At 32.7% G+C, this 24,475-nt stretch overlaps 1 protein-coding gene across 1 annotated transcript; it reads left to right on the top strand.

The window, feature by feature from the left end:
- Positions 1 to 5,735: 5,735 nt before the first annotated feature.
- Positions 5,736 to 17,621, top strand: LOC120193221 (protein PLANT CADMIUM RESISTANCE 10-like). Its single transcript, XM_039195776.1, has 4 exons — positions 5,736 to 5,898; positions 6,297 to 6,529; positions 17,228 to 17,455; positions 17,541 to 17,621. The coding sequence occupies exons 1-3, from the start codon at positions 5,736 to 5,738 to the stop codon at positions 17,408 to 17,410; spliced, it is 579 nt and encodes a 192-aa protein (XP_039051707.1). The 3' UTR covers positions 17,411 to 17,455; positions 17,541 to 17,621.
- The last annotated feature ends 6,854 nt before the right edge of the window (positions 17,622 to 24,475 follow it).

A 24,475-nucleotide genomic window follows, 5' to 3' on the forward strand; every position in this document is an offset into this window, starting at 1 on the left:
GTCCATTTACATTAGTTTACATAGGCCCATACATAAGCCCACTCTTTATTACAAATATATGCATAGTGATAGTCTATTTATTAGGGTTTATGATTTAGTGTTTAGTGTTTGTGATTTAAAGTTTATGGTTTATGATTTAGGGTTTCTATAAAATATATATTTTATTACTTTATATAGTTTATGTATAGTGTTTCTATAAACTATATAAGTAATTTACTTTATATAGTTTTATATATAATATATAGTTTATATATACTAATGATTTACATACATATATATAAAATTATTTAATAAAATTATTTAAATGTAAATTATATAAAACATGATTAATTAGGTGTTAAATAATTGTATGTCACATTCCATATTATATGGTTCATAAATAGTAGTACATGTCATATTAATGTTTGTCCCTTATATTAGGGTTTATGGTTAGTGTTTAGTGTTTATGGTTTAAAGTTAAGGTGTATGGTTTAGATTAGGGTTTTTATAAACTATATATTTTACTTTAATAAATTATGCATAGTATTTCTATAAACTATATAAGTAATTTACTTTATAGTATATATATAAACTATATAAAGTAAATTACTTATATAGTTATAGAAACACTATGATATTACATTAATATACATATCATACATGCATTAATAAATTATACATATATGCATACATATTATTCATACATGCATGCAATAAATATATATACATATCATACATTCGAATGTATAGTCAAGATATTAAAATTATATCAATAAAATTCAAAATAATAGAATTCAGGCGCGATTGTTTCCCAAATTGTCAAATAAAATTCCCGCGTTTGTTTTTAAAATTCAAAATAATAAAATTCAAAGTTGGTGACAGGGCTACAATTTTTGAATTTGCCCAAATTGCCAATAATGGCGCGATTGTTTCCGCACCAAAAATCATTCCCATTTTTAAATCACAAAAGAATCCATTATACATTAATATATGCATACATATTATATAAAATTATTGAATAAAATTAATAAAATTATTTAATGTAAATTATATAAACATGATTAATTAAGTCATTTTATATTAATTTAAACCTCACATTTTAAATTTATTTTGATTTAGTCTCTTACCTATGTGTGTTGTTTAATTTATATTTTAAGATTTTATTTGTAATTTTACATTTCTTTAATTTTGTCATTAATTTTATTTTTTTTACAAAATTGATCATGATTATTTATTTTCTCTTATTTTACTCAAAATCATATACAATTACAACTTCCAATTCAACATCACGAAAGATGAAAAATTAATTAATCCAAAAAAATAAAAACAACCGACCTGAACTCAATCCGTATCCGATAACATCCGACCCTGAATTTTATCTGTCAATGATGTGACTCGATCTGAACGAGATCCGACTAAAGTCACCGAACCTGAATTAACATGGGTATTTATCTGCTTCGGACTGAATTGTTTTGACCTGAACTGAAATCGATCCGAACTGAAAAATCCGTATCCGATAAACATCCGACCTGAATTTTATCTGTCAATGATGTGACTCGATCTGAACGAGATCCGACTAAAGTCAACCCGAACCTGAATTAACATGGTATTTATCTGCTTCGGACCTGAATTGTTTTGACCTGAACTGAAATCGATCCGAACTGAAAATGACCCGACCTGAACCCGATCTGGATCTGGTGTCAAATCAACCTGAAAATAACCCGAACTAATTTGACCTGACCTGAACCCGATCTGGATCTAGTGTCAAATCAACCTGAATTGACCTATATCCGATTTTATCCAACCTACTAAGATCCGACTGAAACCTGACCGATTACCTGTTTTTACAACCCTATAACCAAGTGCTAGAAGCGTTGATAAAACAACGCGTCCAATCCTTCCTCACCCGCAACTTTCAAAGGGGAAATATATTTTACCTTATTCATAACTTCCTCAACCGTAAATTCACGCAACATGGAAGAGTTTATATCATCCGTGACATAGGCATGTTAAACATAAATTTTGTTATTCATATTGTGTGATATAATTATTTAAACATAACTAGTTATTTATTTTATATTATCTATGTGGTATCAATTATATAACATACAAAATAAAATATATAATAAAGGTAGAAAATTGAATAGTTTCTGAATATTGGAATCTAAGATCGACAAAAAAATATTTACTGAAAGGTATAGATTAGTTGCTTTCTTTTATGGCATGATGTCACTAAGAAAAGCTCAGGCTAGATTCCATTGGATCTGAGTTTTGGGCATGGTTTTCTGGAAGGAATTTGGATCAAGTTCACCAAGAAATCGAGTTAAAGGTAGTTGGGTCTAAACTCGGGTTAACCCCTTGGTCTAGCACACAAATGTTTTAGAAGCTTGGGCCTTGTGAGTTCTTGGGCTCAAGCAGTATGGTTTCACCATTAACTTTGATGGGGGCAGTTTCATCTGCATATTTTCCCTTAGAATAGTGTGGCGGCTGATGGCAACTGAAGGTGATCGGCGGCGATGGTGATGAGTGGCAACGATGGTGGTGAGTGGCGACTAGGGGTGTAAACGAGCCGAGTCGAGCTCGAGTATTGCTGAGCTCGACTCGACTCGAAAATTCTGCAATGGAGCTCGACTCGACTCGAAAACTCGCGAGCTTAAAATTTTCAAACTCGACTCGAACTCGAAATCCTGAACTGAAGCTCGTGAGCATCTCGAAAAGGCTCGAAATGAAAAAAAAAATTCTTAAACTTAACTCGATTGAAGCCTTAAACTCAAACTCGAACCTGAACCTTAAATACATTAAAATCTTACTGTATTTTTTATTAAAAACTTGAATATCAAGTAGCTCGTTTCGGCTCGTTAAGAACTCGAATCGAGTTCCAGTCGAGTTCATTCGATCCGAGTATTTATCGAGCCTTGGCCGAGTCGATCTCGAGTAGCTCGTGATCTATCTCGTCTCATTTACAACCCTAGTGGCGACGAGTGATAAAAGATTTTGTTCAAATTCAAGGGTTAAATTGATATTTTATCTGAAGTTTAATAGTCAAAATGATATTCCATAAAAAGTTCAAGCTTAAAATAATATTATATCTGAAGTTCAATGGTCAAATTAAAAATTAACCCCTTTTAACGTTTCTTGTTATCAAACTAGCATATGTTAACAACTTAATGATCAAAATGCAGTAAATAATTGTTAAAGTAAGTGACTAAAAAATTTAATAAGTCAATAATATAAATATCAAAACTTAACTTTCAATAGTTTACCCGATCTTTATTTTTTTTTAAAATCTTTATATCTTTTTACTTTTTTTATATCAAATAAACAAATATTTAGCAAGAACTTAAAAATAGGCAAAATGCATATGAGGCCCTTATTTTAAAAAAAATTAATGAGACTTGAATTATTTTTGTACTAAATATGACACTTATATTCAAAAAAATAAACTAAATATGGCCCATTTGACCAACTTTTTTTTTGTTGTTGATTGTTATGATATTGATGTGGTAGTCGTGCTAATAGATGATGTGGCAAGTGACATGACAGATAAGCTAAATTGATTTTTTAATCTTATTCGAGGGTCAAATTGATTTTTTTAATTGAAAATTTTATTTTTTTTTCTTAAAAATTTAAAATAAAAAACTATTTACATATTAAAGAAACTAAATACAAAATACTTAAAATAAAATTTAGTTATTAGAAATAAATATATATTAAAAATAATATTAATATATATCATAAACTATAAATGATAAATTAAGAATTATTAAAAAATTTAAAATGATTTTGAAAAAATATATTATATATAATATATACATGTAAAATATAGATATCAATAATATTAGTATAAAGTATTCTTAGTGAATTTGTCGAGACTTATAAATTTTATATTTAAATATAATAAAAAACATAATAAGTTATTTTTATGTATCAATAACACATCTAAGGCTCTGTTTGTTTCAAGTAAAATATTTTCTTCATTTTCTAATGTTTGGTTGGAAGAAAAATGGTTGGTCAACGTAAAATATTTTCTTGGTCAATAGAATTTCCTTCGTATTTTCTGGAAAATGACTTACGGTCTGATTTTCCGTAAGTCTTTTTTTGAATTTTTCATTTCAAAGAATAAATACTCAAAATTATTTTATTTTATGAATTTAATATTAATATAAAAATTAAAATATCATTTTATTAAAATATTAATTATTAAAATATTTAAAATATATTTATTAATATTTATAATAATATAATATTATATTTTTTATATTATAATAATATACTCAATTATATTATAATAATATTATTTTTTATTTTTTATTTGAATAATATATAATAAATTATTCTTACATTTTATATTATTTATTAATTTCATAGAAATAATATTATTAAATTATTAATAATGAATAATATTATTTATATATTTTATATCAATATATAATAATCTAATAATATTTCAATAAAGATATTCAAAATATATTAATTAATACTTTTTAAAATATAATATAATACTATTACTTTAATAAATAATTAATATAATATATAATATTTTTATTTCTATAGAGTATAATAATCTTAATATTTTTATTAATAAAATTATAGAAATGATATTTTAATAATAAATAAATAAATAATTTTAATATTTCAAAAATAATAATATTAAATTTTTATTATAAATAATATTAATTTTTTATTTAATATTTTTAATAAATAATTTTAGAAAAATCATCAACCCATTGAAAATGGTTTATACAACCTCTTCCAAACAGTGTAAAATATTTTCCAGAAAATGTAATTTGTTTTACGAAAAATATTTTCTGAAAAATGTTTTCAGTGAAACAAACGTATAAGAAGCAAGTATATCAAGTGACACTTAAAAATTATTTGAAATAAGATTATATATGTGTATTTGATGTGAGTAACTTTCGATGTTTCCTAGTTATATTTCGATACAAAATTTTACATTTCAACTAATTCAATTAGTGTACTTTATACAAGTGTGGATGATATAACTATATATATATATATATATATTGTATAATATATTTTTAATTTTTTAATAATTTATCATTTATCATTTATCATTTTATAACATACTATATATTTTTAAGTTTTTTTTATTTTTAATAATATTTTTAGTATTTTTAATGCATATTTAATTTTTCAATAATTTAATTTTAAATATTTATTTTTTTAAAATATTTTATATTTTGAATTTAAAATATTTAAAGATAAGCGAATTAACTATAAAACAAATCAATTTAGCCTTATAATAAGACAAAAAAATCAATTCATTTCATCTGTTATGTTATTATCACATCATCAATTATTGTGAAATACCGTAATTTATTAAGTTAACACTATGAATTATCACTTCAATATTAAAACAGTCAACCACAAAGAAATTAATCAATAGAATATATTAAATTTTTTTTTTGAGTTAAAAAACATATATAATGCAAAAATAATTTCATGCCATATTAATTTAAAAGGGGGAAAAAACTACAAGGGCTTCGTATGCTTTTTGCCTGGAAACATTACGTAAGGCATACTTTTAAGTAGTTATTTTTCAAATAATCCAAACAAAATGTATCAAATTTACTTTAACAATACACTTACCCGGAAGAGTAAAATACTTACCAACAGTCTAAATAGAAGGGGGGAAATGCCCGTTTTGACACCATCAGATTCAGATCTGAGACTCCAGAGTCATTTCATCGCAACTACCGAAGACAAGTACTGTTTCCGAACATAATCAACTCGGCATGGAAAACCGAAGCAGCTATGTCCCACCGCCTTACATACCTTTGGCTCAATCGGACGAAGAAATCCCTCCTCGTCCTGTTGGGGAGGTTGATGGCGAATCAAGGCCGTCACCGCCGCAGTCTTATTCCGTTCAGTGGTCTTCTGGAATCTGCGCTTGTTTTGGTTTTCTCAGGTGCCTCTATATGAGTTTTATTTGATTGAATTGAAGTAATTTGGGAATTGATATCCAGTAGAGTCTCAGACTTATATTGTCACAGTTAATGAAAATAAATTTGGTGATTGTGCAAATAATATACGGCCATATGTAGGGGTGGAGGCATGATTTTATGTGAGAGGGTGAACTTCTAAAATTTAGGAGGGAACAATTTTATAAAATTCTAGGGTTGATAACAGATTATGGATAGGCAATACAAATAAAATATCTAAAATATATGATAATTTGAAATTTTACAACTACCCTGGCTGTCACTCTCGGTCCATCCCTGGCCATGTGCTCAATTGAGTCTGAGATTGTCACTGACTAATTTGGTGAATAATACTTGAATGCCATTGCCACGCAGGTTGCATAGGTCTTCTTTTCCCCTGCTATTTGTTCGGAAAGAATGCAGAGTTTCTGGGTTCTGGTACTCTAGTAGGATCCTGCATCACCCATTTCATTCTTTGGGCTCTTGCCAACACTCTTTGCTGTGTCTTAACTCAAGGCTTCTATTTGGCCTTACCTGGATTGGGATGCTTTATCTCTTGTTATGCTTGTGGATATCGAAGGACACTTCGCTCCAGATACAATTTGCAGGTATTATGCATATCTCTTTCTAGTTTCATGCTTATTCTTGTTTAGACTTTTAAGATTTTGGAATATGATGCTTACTGCTTACATTAATTGAACACCCTGTCCACGTTTTTTCCTCTCTGCATGATTGGTTTTATTTATAATTTCGTTGAATGCTACTTGCTAGAGAATTGAGATGGACTATGTCTGTGGTACTTGAGTTCCATACTTTTATTGATCATTATTAAACATTGCCTTCATATCTATGGTTAGTTGCCTCTCTATTGTAAGGAAAGAAATAAAGTGATCGTGCCCGGAGCGAGTCTGTAAAGTTGTGCAGATTCTAATTTTAAGCAAGATTAATTTATGGATGCTACCTAATATATATATGAATGCATGATTTCAGCTAAATGATTTCAGTATAGCTGTAGAAATCAGAGTAATTCTCTGTATTTTCTTATTCTTTTCAATAGGACAGATTACATCTTTATATATAAATTATCTCTCTAAAGTAGAAAGCTCTTAAGAAAGGAAATATACTAATCCTAGAATACGATCCCTTAAAATAAGGGATTGTAGAAATCTATTTACAGAATCCCTTAACTAAAGGAATGGTAACAAATCATATCTCTATAATTCCTACACTCCCCTCAAGCTGGAGAATATACATTGTATAATCCTAGCTTGAATTGGAATTATGAAAACAGGCTTGGCAAAGCCTTAGTAAGAATGTCTGCAACTTGTTCTTCTGAAAGAATGTATGAAAGTGTGGCTATATTTTTGTTAACTTGATCAGCAATAAAATGTCTATCAATCTCAACATGCTTTGTCCGATCATGTTGAACTGGGTTCTTGGCAATCTGAATAGCATATTGATTATTACAAAAATCTTCAAAGTGATCCTCTTGATTAGTGACAAGTTCTTTCAGTTGTTTAAGTAGCCAAATTCCTTCGAATATTCCCAATGCTAGTGCTTTGAATTCAGCTTCAGCACTACTTCTTGAACGACAAATTGTTTCTTACTTCTCCAAGTTGTAAGGTTTCCCTAAACAAAGGTATAGTAGCCGCTAGTGGATCTCCTTTCATCAAGGTCTCCGGCCTAACTAGAGTCTGTAAAGATCTTAACAGTTCTGTCTTGTGTCTTCTTAAACATTAAACCGTGTCCTGGAGTTTTCTTCAAGTACTTGAGAATTCTATTTGCTGCTGCCCTATGCTCTTCAGTAGGATTAGTCATGTGTTGACTTATCACATTTACAGGAAATGTTATATATGGCCTTGTTAGGGATAAATAAATTAGTTTCCCAACTAATCTTTGAAATTTCTCTTTGTCTACTAAAGACCCATCTTCTTTGTTAAATTTCAAGCTTGCCTCCATTGGTGTATCATTCGGCTTACAACCAAGAAAACAGTTTCTTTGAGTAAATCAAGTACATATTTTCTTTGGTTGATCACAAGTCCTTCTTTTGACCTTGCCACCTCCATTCCTAGGAAATACCTTAGCTATCCCAAGTCCTTGGTTTCAATTTCCTTATTTAACAATTTCTTCAAATTGCAAATCTCTTTTTCATCATCTCCAGTAAGAATTATGTCGTCCACGTACACAATAAAGATAGCTTTCTTATTTGTAGAAGTTACCTTGATGAAAAGAGTATGATCGGCGAGGGACTGCTCTGTGTTTTAAAAAGTGCGCTTGAGGCGCTTTGAGGCGCTAGGCAAGGCGAGGCGTTTAGAAGAAAGCCTCCGACCACCAAGGCGGCGGTGAGTACATGAGGCGGCGATTCAGTCGTCAGAGGCAGCGAGAGGCGACGAGGCGATGCTTTTAGCGATTGACGTACAATGATTGCAAGACTCTTCCGGTGTAGACGTAGTTGTTGTGGTAGTCATAGAAGGGCCTGATGGCGGTGTCGTTCTAATAACTTTCACCGGTACCAAAAAACTCTGTCGGTGCTGATGTTGCTGTTGATGGTGAATGGACAGAGACCCAGCGACGTTGTTTGGCGGAATCATCCGAACAGAACCTCCACCAGCGGTGGTTCCCCCGCCTTCTGACTCGTTATCATCTTCATCATCGTTTACACTTTCTTCAGAACTTTCATCAGCTCCATCTTCTTTGTTACTTTTCAATCTATCCCCTCTTCTTCTCTTACTCGTTCTACTCAAGCGATCTCTTTCTCTTTCTCTTTCCCGTTCCATATCTCGCTCTCTATCCCGTTCTCGATCTCTTCTTCTCTTTCTCTGCCCTTCTATCCCTCTTCTCCTTATCTCTCTCTTTCCTCTTTTTGTGCTCTAAATGTCATCTTCTTTTCGCTATTTCACCCTCAATGAAACTCACTCCAAGCCTTAGTAAACAGCCACGATCACTGATTATCAAATAATGATCGAATCTGAACCCTTCATTCCTCGACAGATCCAACGATTCACATTGGGTTTAAACCAACATGGCAAGACCTCAACCGTTGATTAATTATCTCTTCTCTCCCTTAACCTTTTTCTAAATTGTTCCCTATTCGCAACGTGTCATATTCATTCATTTAACCTTTTTCTAAATTATTCCCTATTCGCAACGTGTCATATTCAAAGGTTAAATTGTGTTTGAAGTATGGTTATAAAATATTTACAAATGTTTTGTAAAATTAAGCGCCTCGCGTACGTGAATCCCTAGCCTCAAAGCGCCTCTAAAATTGAGGCTTTCGGGTAGCTAATCGCCTTGGAGCGCCTCGCGCCTTTTAGAACACAAGGACTGCTTGTAGCCGTTTTTTAGGATGACTTTAGTGAACCTCTTGAACCAAGCTCTGGGTGATTGTTTTAACCTGTATAGAGACTTGTTGAGCTTGCAAACCTTATTGCTACCTTCAACAGACTATAAGCTAGGTGGCAATTTCATATAGACTTCTTCTAGCTGGCCATTAAGAAAAGCGTTTTTTACATCAAGTTGGTGTAATTGCCACAATTTACAGCCAAACTTAGGAGTACTCAAACAGTATTCAGCTTCGCCACAAGTACAAAAGTTTCTGTGAAATCTATCCCATATGTTTGCGTAAAACCTCTGGCCACTAGTCTCGCTTTGTATCGTTGGATACTACCATTTGAGTTATACTTTACAGCAAAGATCCATTTACAGCCAACAACATTTTTTCCTTGAGGAAGGTCTGTAACAATCCAAGTAGTATTTCTCTCTAGTGCAGAAATTTCCTCTTCAACAACCCTTATCCATTTAGAATCCTTTAAAGCTTCAGTTATGCTTGTGGGAACCTGTTCTTTATCCAAGGTTGTTGTAAATGCTTGAAAAGAAGTTATCAATGAATTATAACCAGCAAATTTTTCAATAGGATGCTTGGTGCACTGTCTAACCCCTTTTCTAATAGCAATAGGGAAGTCATCTAGAGTGGTAGAAGTAGACTTACTGATTTCTTCTTCTATTTCGGCAGCTGGACCCAAATCCAATTCTCGACAAGAATCAGATTGCAAAACAACCTTAGGAATATGTTTTTCTTTTCCTTGTATAGAAACGAAGCTGTTTGATTTGTGTTGTTTGTGGAAGATTTTGAATGAGAGTAGGTGTATTTTCAGGAAGGGTATTTAAAGTGGGTATGGGTGAAGTAGTGATAGGTACTACAGGTGGATTAATGGGAGTAGTTACAGGTGACAAATCTATAAGTAAAAACAAAAATGATGGCAATTCTAAAGGTTGAGAATGAAAAGTGGTTGGAGATACCTGATATGGCTGAAAATCCCTCCATGTCTCCCCCTGAATTTCAGCCCGAGTGAAATAGGGATCCTGCTCATAAAAAGTGATATCCATAGTGGTGAAAAATCTTTTAGAAGGAGGATGATAGCATTTATAACCCTTCTTGAGTGAAGAATACCCAACCAATACACACTTTATAGACTTAGGATCTAACTTGGACTTATTTGTAGCAATGTTTTGGATAAAAACAGTACAACTAAAGATTTTAAGGGGTAGAATAGAGGATATAAGTTTAAAATGGGGAAAGTATTGCAAAAATATAAATTGAGGTGTTTTAAAGTGTAAAATCTTACCAGGCATTCGGTTGATCAAATATGTGACAGTTAATAAGGCTTCCCCCTCAAATATTTTGGAACATTAGTGGTAAATAGAATGGAACGAGTAACTTCAAGGAGATGTCTATTTTTTCTTTCGGCAAAGCCGTTTTATTGTGGGGTTCCAACACAAGAACTAAGTTGAACTATACCCTTTTCCCTACCCAAAGACTTAGCAAAAAAAATTCACTTCCATTATCATATTTAAAGAGCTGGATTTTGGTTCCAAATTGAGTGAGAACCATGTTATAAAATTGGGCAAAAACACTGGCAGTTTCAGATTTATCTTTGAGCAAATAAGTCCAAGTAATCTTACTGTGATCATCAATGAAAAGTGATAAATCACTTACAATTATCAGTATTCTTCACCCGATAAGGGCCCCAAATATCACTGTGGATCAAAGCAAAAGGGTGAGAAGGCTTGTATTTAGAAGGAGAAGAAGATGATTTAGTATGTTTGGCAAGAGAGCAAACTTTGCAAGAAAAGAAAGTTTGCTTTTTATTAATGAATAGAGCAGGAAACAACTTTGCAAGATAGTGGAGACTAGGATGGCCTAAACAAAAGTGTCATAGTATAACAGTATCATTTTGTTCTAAAGCAGTGAACGATTTAGAGATCTCGGTTGTAGTAATTGAAGGGAGGATGTAGAGGTCATTCTGCAAGCTGGCCTTACCAATCATCTTCTTCGAGTTTAGTGCATGCAAAGTACAGTCAATATCAGTAAAAATTGCAGAGCAGTGCAAGTCGATGGAAAGTTTACGAACTGAAATGAGATTGCAAGCCAGAGTTGGTACAAAGAGAACATTTTTAAGTGTCATATGTTCATTGAGAACCACAGTGCCATGACCTTCTGTTTTGCACATGGAACCATCAGTCGTTTTGACTGCCTTACCGACGTTTGGGAAAAATTATAAAACAAATCCTTGTTACCAGTCATATGATCCGTTGCACCAGAATTGAGGATCCAATTAGGAGTCAACTGAGAGGATAAAAAAGTTATAGGATAAAGGTTACCTTCCTGGTTCTTTTATGACCAGATTACTCTCACAAGGCCCCTGAAACATTTCAAACAGTTTCTGAAGTTCAACAATCTGTTCTTTGGTGAAGCGAGTGACAGAGTTGGCAGCGACTAGGCTAGATTTATTATCTTGAGAGGTCTTGGACTTCCAATCCTGAGGTTTACCATGAATCTTCCAACACTGCTCTTTGGAATGGTTGGGCTTTTTGCAATGTTCACACCAAGGTCTCCCCCATTTCGAAGTATTAGATGATTGATGAGTAAGTAAGGCAGATCCTTCAGGAATGGAATATGGTTCATCAGGCAGCATCACACACCGGCGACTTTCTTCCTTCTTGACAATAGCGAAAGCCTCTCGAAGGGAGAGAAGAGGAGAAATAGCCAGTACTCGACCACGAACCTCGTCCAGTTCCTTGTTTAAGCCTTGGAGAAATTGAAAAAGTCTTCGCTGAGTTACAATTTTTTGGTAAAGGGTAGCATCTCTTGGATCTGTCCAATCATGTTGTGCATACAAATCTAATTGTTGCTGAAGGCCGGTTAGGGTATTGTAGTAGAGAGTGACAGGCATGGTTCCCTGTTTAAGAGTGGCTGCTTGATCTTCAATGTGATATAACTCGGCAATATTATCAGTGTTGGAGTATGTTTCATGGACTGCACTCCATATTTCAGCGGCTGTGTTGTACAGAAGAAAGTTTCTGCTGATACTCGGGATCATGGAATTGAGGAGCCAAGTCATAACCTGACCATTGTCACGCATCCACTTAGAAAAAACATTGTCAGCCGCAGCAGGCTTCTGGATTTCACCAGTAACATAGCCCAATCTTTCTCTGCCTAAGAGAAAAATCTTAACTGATTGGGTCCATTCAAGAAAGTTGTTGCCATTCAATCGATGACATGTAATAACCAGACCAGATGAATCTGTTTGAGTGCTAGAATCAGAAAGATTTTATGGATTCGAAATGATCTCCTAAATAAACGAAGGAGATGTAGGAGAAGAGGTCGCGGACATGATCTAGGTTGGAAAGAAACCGTAACCTAATCTGGTACCATGTAGAAATCAGAGTAATTCTCTGTATTTTCTTATTATTTTCAATAGGACAGATTACATCTTTATATTCAAATTATCTCTCTAAAGTACGAAACTCTTAAGAAAGGAAAGATACTAATCCTAGGATATGATCCCTTTAAATAAGGGATTGTAGAAATCTATTTACAGAATCCCTTAACTAAAGGAATGGTAAAAAATCATATCTCTATAATTCCTACAATAGCATATTTCCTCGAAGTAGTAGCATGTTTTCTATGAATTTTTTGCTAAATTGGTCCCACACTCCCACTTAGGTCTTACTTTCTGGAGCAAATCAATATTTTTAATTTATTGGATAATATTATTCTCAAATTTGTGAGGGTGGTTTAGGAATAGTTCTTCATTGGGTCTAGAGGACTGATTCTTCACCACAGACTTCTATATCAAGTTCAAATTTTAGTAGGAGATTTCCAGGCTTTAACCATGTGCTCGAAGTTAAGGGTGGATTATTTGTCTTTTTGGGTATCCTTGGTATATAGAAGTAGGAGCAAAATGTATTTTTTAGTTAGTGTTAAGGTTGGAACCTGGACTTCTTTTTCGTCTTTTCTAATTGGGATCAGATGTAAAAAGTCTGAAACTCAGGCAGCTAGTGCTGAAATTCTTATATGTAGCAACAAGTTATCCTTTTGGATTCATTGATAGTTATCCTTGGGCAAAGTTCCAAGTAATTTCAAGTTAATCCTTTTACTAGCTTCTTTGCTCTATGCATTAACTGCTTTCATGTTTTAGTATCTAACTATTGATCATTTTTACAAGGAGAATCATCCTCGGAAAACATTAATCATGCTCCATTATCAATTTCTTATTAACGTGCCATGGGACCATGGGAACCATTTTGGAAATTGAACTACCATCACCCTTTCATTGTTTTTTTTTTTTTTGTACTATTAATAAATTGATCTTAAGGCACTTTTCCTGTGGAGTTTATGTGGAAATAGATATGTCACAATGATAGACCTTAGGGAGGGCCTTCTAGTTTTGATAGGATAACTTCCAGGTCATAAAATCCTATTAAGGGTTTGTTTGTTTCGCTGTAATTGGTTTTCTAGAAAATGAATTACAATTTCTGGAAAATGAATTCTAGAAAGTATTTTCTGGTGTTTGGATGACATTGTGAAATTCATTTTCCGTTGTTTGGTAGTTTCTATTGAAAATGTTTTTTAAATTTGATTTTTAATGAAATTAAAAACATATTATAATTTTTTTATTTTTTTATTTTTATTATGTTAATTTCATTATTATAAAATTATTTTTTATAAAATTTTTTGTATATATTATAATATTTTAATTTTATAACTAAGTCAAATTAAAATTTAAAGTCTCATTCTTATATATATATAATATGAAAAATAATTTCTATAATCAACAAACTCAAAATATAACACCAAGCAAACTCAAATCATAACACCAAACAAACTCAAATCATAACACCAAACAAACTCAAATCATAACATCAAACAAACTCAAATCATAACATCAAACAAACTCAAATCATAACACTTGTAATAACAAAATAAGTCAAAACATATTAATATTTTTAATATCCAACAAACATGTTAAAGAGGTAGTTAAACTCCTTGCTGGTGCATTTTTTTTTTTGAATTAAAAGAAAGCCTAAGACAGTAGTCTAAGCATGTCTAGTGGCATCGTTTTGTTGTGCATCGACTGCTTCTAATCGAAGAAGATCAACAAGCTCATCAGGGGGAGAGTCAAAACGAATCAAACTGAAGTGATTCCAGGAGGCAAGCTTTGCCATCTTATCTGCAATCTTGTTCTCATTCCTGCTTATCCATTGGACCTTTGTTATCCAGCATCCAGACCTTCGTTGCTTCAGGATTGCGCACACTAGTGGAATATGACTGTCAATGGCAGCATTATCTTCGACCAGCTTGACTTCTCTATTACAGTCTGATTGTATCAATAATCTGAGAACCCCAAGGCTCCTTGCAATGAGTAAACCTTCATAGATGCTCCAGAGCTCTGCGTGGAGGGCCGATGTTGTCCCTATATTCTTTGTAAAACCTGTAATCCAGTCACCCCTTGCTGGTGCATTTTAATTCAATAAATAGGATCTTAAACTATTTTTACAACAACTTCCATATATAAGCTTACATGAACCAATACACATTGACGTATCATGGAGAACATTAAACTATATCTCCTGGGAAAACTTTAAAACAATGAGGAATGCAAGTGATCACCATATGATGATAACCGCTTTCTGAAACATGAGCTCATGCTTCTCGGCATTTACTTTTAGGGTTTCTATCTCGACATCGAGCTCACGCATAGCCTCTTTAAGTTTCGCAAACACTTGTCTTTCTTAGAGGATCTCTTTGTCTGCTTTGTACGAACTTTTATTGTTCTTTAAGATTCAACATTTCCCAGAAAATTATGGGCACAATTGGAACGACAATGTGAGGGAGCTTTAAAATTACCAAAAGGAAAAAAGAAAGAATGAAAAAAAGAACAAGAAGTTTAAAGAGAACATACTTGAATGAATAAGTTTCGCCTGTATTCACATCTAGTGAATCAAAAGAACTATCAACTCAGTTTGATTTGTATGCTCGGACTATGTAAACCTACAAAAATATAATAGAAGCAAATTCGTTTGGGATGGTAATAAAGAGAATTCTTCATACAAATGCAAAAAAAATAAATCGAACAGTACCTTAAACTTTGAAGAACTGACCAAATGGAAGAGTAGAACATCCCCTTCGACTATATTATAATTAGTAGAGAATGCTTTCCATCCTGCACTCTTACCAGCCAAAATATATTGCACACCAACCAGCCAAAATCCATGGACAACATTCAAGTAAACCATGGTTTTCATACAACTCTGGAATCTGCGAGCTGGATTTGCTTGAGGATCCTTCACTTGCTCCATAACATTAGGCTTGATATGATTAAAGGTTAATACCTTTAGCTTTCTTTTATTTGCAGCATTTCATGAGAAATTAAAACAGGCCAAATCTTAACCTAGACTCGAAACAATATCACTAATCCTAACCGATAATCCATATGAAGTGTAAAAATTATCTCAAGCGACGCCAACACAATTATATGACAATATAAAGGAAAAAGAAAAACTTATTGCGTGAATTAAATACACTTAGCAACAAAATATTTAAATCTAAAGCTAACCCGAGTTATAGTAGTTCCTTGTAGAGTCCTGATATCAAACAGATAACCCAGAAATCATCTGTATGCACAGGTTCTTTGAGATCTCTTGCTACAAAAAAAAAACAGTTCGAAAACTCCTAACATTGTGAAAATAAAAGTAAACCCAGGAACAATTCTTACATAATCTAAACAGGGTGAAGAAAAATAACATAAAGAGTTAAAGGATTTGGGGGAAATAGAAAGAACCGGTGAGAAGCTTTAAGGTGACGATGGTGAACCCATGAGAAACCGATGAGAGGAAGAGAGCCATTGAGGGGAATAGAGCCGATGAGAAGAGCTGATTGCCAATGAATGGTTGATGACGGTGAACTTTCTAGGTCCAGGATGAGGGATTTGGGGAAATGAAAATAACCTGTGAGTTTAGGAAAATGACTTACCAAGAAATTTTCGGTAAGTTGTTTTACCGTGTTTTATTGCCTTTTCCCCTTTGACTGTAATTCCATTTCTTTTGACCGTATTTTATTTTCCCTAAGCAAACACCAGAAAAGGGGGAAAGTCTTTTCCGGAAAATGAAATACCTGAAACAAACGGAGCCTAAGAAAATGACTAACCATGAAGTGGTCTTCCAGGAGGTAAGTTTCCATGATGTTGCCTCAACTCTATGTAACAACGATATGACTTCATTAGCAAACCCTTTGTTGGATCATGGATTATGGATATACACAATAGGACAAGAAGTCATTCTCCAACCCTTAATCGAAAAGGGAAAAATAACACTCCCCTCAGTACTTGCACCAAGTATGAGTATATTTTACTTGAAATCTGCTTTTATGGAAACCTCTATAAGTGACTCATGTCATCGGTGTATGGAATGGGCTAGATGGTACAGTTACTAGGGATTGTTGAGACTTTAGTTTATAGGTGATTTTTTTGAGTTTTCATTAGATTTGAAGTTCTTGTACCTCATTCCTTTTAATAGCTTGTCTGGATGCAATATGGTAAATAAATTTGGAAGTCCTACTAACTATGGGGTTTCAAGATGGGAAATGGTAGTATTTTGGCACATAAGCGCCTTTTCTATTCACCTCATTTACTTTTGGTGAGAACTGATTTGAGAAATGAATCCTGCCCTCGCGCCCAAAATTAATGAACCCTATGATTATCAACAATGTTAAGGTTTGACATTTAAAAAATCTTAAATGTTTTTCATATACAGGCAAGTTGTTCAATCTTTAGTAACAGGATTTTCTCAAATCATCTAATGGTATCTTCACCTTTTGTGTTTGGCGGTATCTTTCAGAATGAATTATTGGGCAACACCAAATTTCTTTCTCTATGTTATGCAGCTTGATAAGATTTCTATCAATCCGCTTGCACTAGTATTGGATTTTTTATTTGCTAATTATTATTATTTTATGTCTGATGCAGGAAGCACCTTGCGGGGACTTTGCAACTCACTTTTTCTGCCATCTATGTGCGATTTGTCAAGAGTACAGGGAGATTCGTGAGAGGGCGGGGGAGCCTAAACCCCCTGATCTTAATCTGGACGTGGTAACTGCACCAGACGTCCAGACGATGGAATCATCAGGCTCTAGTACTATTAATTGGTAGTTTTGCTTCTGTAGTGTTAGCACTTGTTTCACTTTCAGGGTTGTACTCGTTTCATATGTTTTATCAAAGCTCCTCCCAGCACCAGGATATCTATCAACGTTTTTGTTTTAGGACTACCCTTAGAGAAGGCCTTTAATCTGATTTTAGATTGTATGGTCACACCACTTGTTTGATATTTCTTGTTTTGAGCTGCATTAGTGCATTTATGCAAAAAAGACTCTTAATTGTAGCATATTAATTATGAAAGGTTGCCTCAAAACAACAATGAGATCCTCATCTGCGGTCAACTGTTACTACTTTCCTTGGATTGAAAAATAATTATTTTGTTTATGTAGTGTAGTAGCAAATTGCCATTTGCTTGTTTTCATAATAAAATAAAAGGGCTTAATAAAAACTAAGGGCACAAACTATACCATTTGTTCATTTTATGTCTAAAGTATTTTTTGCTTTTTGCTTTTTGCTTTTTGCTTAAAGTAAGTATGTATTTAATGTTTTCGATGCTACTCTTTTAAGTGTGTTATAATGATCGTTAAAATAATTGTTATTTGACATGTGCCATATTTATAAAAAAATTAAAGATTTATTTGAAAAAAACTTATATATACCTAAATTTTTTAATTCCAAATCTTCGTTACTAGGGTTGTAAATGTGTCAAGTCAAGTTCGAGTATTGCTAAGCTTGACTCGACTAAAAAAAGTTTAAAACTAAGCTCGTCTCTACTCAAAATTATCAATTTTGACTCGAACTCAAAATCAAAAATTGAGGCTCAACCCAACTCGAAAGCTCACAAGCTTCGAAAGCTTGACTCAAACTCGAAATAAAAAATTGAAGATCGACTCGAGCTTGAAAAAACTTGAACTAGAAACATTTTCAGACTTAACTCTATTGAAGTTTAAACTTGAGTTCAATTCAAGTTTGAACTTGACCTCAAACTTGAACTTTAAGTACATAAGACTCGTGTGTGTGTATATATATATATATTAAAAAATTACATATAAATGTTATTAATAATAATAATTTAATTTAAGTGGTTAATATATTATTATTATTAATTGTTCGTGAGTTTTTCGAGTCAAGTATCAAGAAGCTTGCTTCAACTCATTAAGAACTCGATTTCAAGTCAATTATATTCGATTCAAGTGTTGACCGAACTTTAACTGAATTGAACTAAAGTAATTTGCGATATATATCATCTCATTTATTTCCACTACCCCATTAGTTGCCATCGTTGACACGGTTGTTGTTGTCGCAAGCTATTCTAATTCATTTCTCAATTACAAAATATTTATATAGGCTTAATATAAAAATTAGTGCCCAAATTATATTATTTTTCTTAAATAGGTACCCAAACCTTTTTTTTTCAATCCATCTAGGTTCCTAACGTTACAATATTACCACTTTAGGTGTCTCGACCGTTAAAAAAGTTCTTTAAGTGACATGTGTCACATTTCAGAATTTTAATTAAAATAAAATGGCTTAATTAGAAAATAAGTGTCCAAACTATATTGCTTTACCCAAATAGGTGCCCAAACTTTTTTTATTCATCGAGGTGCCTAACATTACAAACGTTATCACTTTATGTGTCCTGATTGTCAAAGCGAATTCTAAAAAATCGATAAAATTGGGGGTTTAAAAAGGGATCGCCTCAATTAATTTAGATTTACTTTTTTAAAATCGAAAACGGTTCGAGGAGTCATCACCAATATTTGATTAGTGTGTGATTGGGCACCCAAAAGCAGTATTCGTTTAACAAAAAAAACTCATTTTGAAAAGGATTCAAGGGTCGATTACACGGATGGAAGGATTAGCACCCCCACAACGTCCTAAATTGGTACCTAGTCGATTAATTCGTTGTCTTTGCAATGAAACTAACAAATTTGAGTATAATTTAATTTAATATCCCTTTTTAAACCCATAAAAATTAGTCTTTGAATTTATGAAAGAAATAGCATATTTAATTATTTTGTATCGAAATAAAAGACCTCTCATGTCTTAAAGTAGTCAGTTCATTTTTTAATCGAAACGAAGAACTATCGTCATTCGATTCATAAATTTGTTATTAATCCATATTTTCGATGTATGAAATAAAATAAAAATTAATTATATATTATCAATCCTTTAGAAAGAACTAGGATGTTTGATTATTTAAAGACATCGAGATCGGACCTTTATATGTTCTAACGATCCTTATTTGATGAATTTAAATTGACGAACATTTACATTTCCATCATTCCTGTCGCGATGACTTTTTTGAAGAGGCAAAAATCGGAATAAATTTAAAAATTGAATTTTAGAAAAGATTTGAAATGATTGTTGTCGCCATCAACCTTTGGGACTGGGTAGGTTGAAAACCTGGGATACACCCCTTTAAATAAAAAATTTAAAACGACGGGATTCAGTCTGTGATTTAGAGATTTTGGGTTCAGGAGTCGATTACATTTGAGGAAGGATTAGAACCCCCACAACGCCCAAAATTGGTATTTCCAATTATTAATTTGTCCCTATATCAAAAATTAAGAAATTTGAATCTTTATTTAGTTAATGATCCCTTTATTCATTAAAATATTTTAAAATTTTAGAGACACACACAATATTTGTTATTTCCAATTAAAGAAGAAACTAACCCCTAATCAGAATTAAGGTGGTTATTTCTTATGTTTTAATCGAAATAATGAAATATCGTCATCCTTAAAAATTAAAGAATTTTTCAATTGTTAAACCCTAATAGAAAATTAAAGGTGACAAATTAGGCAAATTATTAACTAAAAGAATAAGGATGTTCCGTGATTTAAAGAATGAAGGTCAAACTTTGAAGTAATCAAACAACTCGTCCTTAGCAATTTAAATGTAGGAATAAATATCTACCTTTTTATTTAAAATTAGGGAACCTATTTGATTTTTGGGGTGATCACTGGATAGAATATTCATTTATTCGAAAAATAAATATTGAACATGAATGTCTAGTTATTTTAAGACCACCCCTTTTAATATTTAGGAATAAAAGAATATTCCTTTTAATTAATTATGAACTTATATTTATGTGTTTCTAATCAATATTATTATGGAAACTAAACCTAAAAGGGCATTACTAAACTTATTGATTTCTAATTAAGGAACCTAAACTAAAGTTTTAATTAATAACTAAAGCACTTAAAATCTAAGGCTTGATTAAAAGAACTAAGGCCAATTAATATTAATGATCAAATTAAAATAGTGAAAAAAACTAAAGGTTTTATTCTACAATTAAACACATGACCATTTTAAAAGATTCACAAATTAACATTTAATATTAACAATTAAACATATTCATGCAAGCAATAAATAATTGGAGTGAAATTGATGACTAAATCGAAATCAATTAAAATTCGGGGAACAAATTACAAACATTTAGTGACTAAAATAAAATAGATGAAAAGTCACAGACAATAGTGAAAACACGCTAACCATGTAGTGTTTTAATGAAACAATTAGCCCAAAAGTTAATCACCATAAAAGCCAAAAATCTAACACAAGCCTCATTTTTTTCACTCTTCCAAAATATCCTCTTCCCCAAAAATGCTCTCAATCGAAACCCCAAAATCAACATGTTCTTCCTTAGTTAATAATATTCATCCATTGTTCATCCAAAAATTCAAGCTTTGATCTAAAAAACACCTAAATCCACTCAAAAAATATTTTTCAAGACAAAACAATACTCATCTTCCCAAGTTCTTCCTAAGTTCTTATCTAACAACCCATTTTGATATTCCACTAACACCATCAAACAACCCAAACATGTTATCTTTAGATCAAAACAAGTTGTTTTCTCTCTAAACCTAAGAACCCCAAGAACACCACCTAAAAACTACCCAAGTTTTCTTCATCCCCAAACCTAAAACCAATGGTTCATAAGAACCAAAACCCAACTTCCCATTCACTAACCGAAATCGAGCTCCAATCAACCCCGACCATCATCTAACTCCAGTCGGCCACCGCATCCAACTCCAGCCGGAACCCATTCGAACCTTCCCAAAAAAAACCAAAAAAAATGTATAATAAAGGAAAGCTCACCTTGCACCCAAGATAAGCAACGAATGGCGACGAGACAAACACGAAGGTAAAAAACACTTCTCATCTCTCTATTTTTTTAAGATTTTGGAAATGTTGCTTGGTGATGATGAATATTGCTTCGGTTGATGACTAGTTGTGATTATCTCTATGATTAATGATAATGATTGAAGATCCTTTTATATTCACGATTTTGTGCTCTTAATACAACCGTTCCCACTAAAAAATGGTTAGAATGAGCTCGGATTCATAAAGGTTCTTTAACTGAATTTTCTTTATTTTTGCATACTACGAAACCCAACCGGTGGTGGCGTGATACGGCGACGATGCGATGGTGGAACAATGGCGACTCATCAACGGCGAAACAACCCGACCAGTGGGACACGCCAATGGGAGAACCAAGCCTCCTTGGATGATAAAATCTTAACCATTTGATCAAATCTAGATCCAATGGTTCAGATGCATTTGTGCTTTCTTGACATGGATCGATGACGTGGCACAATCGAGGCCCTTGGATCCTTCTCCTATTCAATGGCTCTCATCCATTTGTGTTTGTTTCACTTGGATTGAATCATCCATAGCCATTGGATGGAATCCAATCAAGAGTGGAGATGACTTGTGCTTTTTCACCAATATTGGTGACGTCACCACCTAAAAAGATGAACCATTAAATAATGCCCCATCTTTTACTTTTCAAAACAACAAAATTCCCCCCTAAAAACATCCCAAAACCGACGGCTATATGTGTAGATATTATGCTTTTATTTATTTAATGCATATATGTAAACATGTGTCAGCTAATTTGGGTCTATGTAAAAAAAACTATGTAAATGGATTCTTTTTAATACAAATGGACTCTTTTTTTAGTTTTATTTATTTAAAAAAAAATGGACTAATATTCTAAAATGCAAACTATATAGTCTATACTAACTATATAATATGAACTATATAATATACTAATTATTTAATATCTAATATAACATGCAATATTATTTAAAATAAGCAATTATTATTTAATATTATATGACATGCAAATGCAACTATATTTAATATGTACTATCACACACAATTATTATTTAATATGCAACCACTTAACTAAAATTATATACTATACGATATATGATATGTGATCCTCTCATATGCATACTATACTCTATATACACACTATACTATAATATGAAATGTGTCACCACCCAGATAGGATGATGACAACTACCCCTCTTTGCTCATTGACGTGGAATATGAATGAAGAAAAAACAAGAAACACCAATTTTATCCGACTGACTGCCACCCATGAGCTCCAGATCCTTCTAACATGAACCCTTCACCCTCTGATAAAAGTCAACTCCAAAAATCTGAGCAAACTCTCCTATATGAACTCCTCATTTTCAAAATGCCTAGGACAGAACAACGAGATCTCCTATATGAACCCTTCATTATACCACAATGACTCAGTCTAGGTCAAATGAGCTCTCCTATATAAACTCAATCTTCATACAAAAATGTTTATTCACCTCCTTCTGTGATGAAATAGAGCAAAAACACAATGCTGACCCAACTCCTTATGTGAAGAATCAAGCAAAGTGATGAAGCTGGCCCACCTCCTTCTGTGATGGTACCAAGAAAAATGGTGATTCCATTTCGACTCCTTCTGTGAAGAAACGAGGGTAAGATTTTCATTGATCCAACTTCTTCTGTGAAGAATCCAGTGAAAGGTTTTGTCACTGATCCATCTCCTTCAGTGAAGGATCAAGTAACACAATAAATGTTTATCCAACTCCTTCTGTGAAGAATCAAACAGAATATCGATGCTAATCTACCTCATTCTATGATAGAATCGAGCAAATAAAGGTTATGCTGATTCAACTCCTTCTACGAAGAATCAGGCAAAATATTGACACTGATCCATCTCCTCCTGTGATGAAATCAAGCACCAAAATGGATGTTAGAACCGAACAAGCTCTCTTATATGAACTTCTTCAACTTCCAACAAGCTTCTGTAAAATGTAATGATGCACATGTGTTGAGTTCTTCATCAACTCCAATTCCTGCTGAGGAATGTCTTCTTTGTAAATCTCTATCCTTGTCAAAATGTAAGAATGTTTGAAATGAATGAATGAACATGAATGCATGATGTCAATTATATTATTCTCTTCTTCTTTGCTCAGTCTTCATCTTCATGATCCTTGCAAAATTTAACTCATGGTTTCATCTCATGCTCGATATCAAACCCTTCTATGTCTTCCCTTCGGGTTTCTTTCTCTTATCCGCTTTAAAGAGCCCTTTCAGGTTTTCACTTTAGATTCACTGTTCTCAAAGCGTCCTTTTGGGTTTTCACCTTTTTTTCTTCTATTTTTCTTTTTCTTCTCTTTTCTTTTTTCTGCATTTCTTTTTCTTCTTCTTTTTCATTTTTCTTCTTCCAAACTGCGGTATTTCTTATATACCTCAGATAGCATCAACTTGATGAAAATATGCTCCAACGAGAATTGAAATGTCAAACTTGATTTCTCCATTCCAAATTTTAGGCTCACAAAGCTCATCACTTAATACGCTCAATCGTACACTCTTCATCACTAAACTCGAGTGTCGAGATCTCAAACTACTTTGGATTCCCCACGCTCCGAAGATTAGCTCAAAGTAATACCAAGAAATCTTATGTTTTTATATATTCACCATATTGACTCACTCGAAATATGCTTAAAAATGAAAGAAATGCCAGAAACAAAAGCTTGGATTTAAAGAAATACAATTTATTGATGAAAATTCAAATTTTTTACAAAGTCATGGAAATCTTAGAAAGGAAATAAAATCAAGAAACAAAGTACAAATGCTTCCAACCATTATTAGCAATAAGGTTTCTGTACTAATCAACCCTGGAGCACTGATGTAAGCATGTATTTAGAAGACGTCAAACGTTGTCAAAATGCTTGCAGACGTGAAGCTTCCCTCAAAATATCAGACTCTCGAGAGAGTATAAATTGCCAGATGCCTAATATCAACATGCATTTGAGCCACCCT

This window comes from Hibiscus syriacus, unplaced genomic scaffold (assembly GCF_006381635.1).
Source record: "Hibiscus syriacus cultivar Baekdansim isolate YM2019G1 unplaced genomic scaffold, ASM638163v2 tig00116989_pilon, whole genome shotgun sequence".
In the NCBI taxonomy this organism is placed as follows: domain Eukaryota; kingdom Viridiplantae; phylum Streptophyta; class Magnoliopsida; order Malvales; family Malvaceae; genus Hibiscus; species Hibiscus syriacus.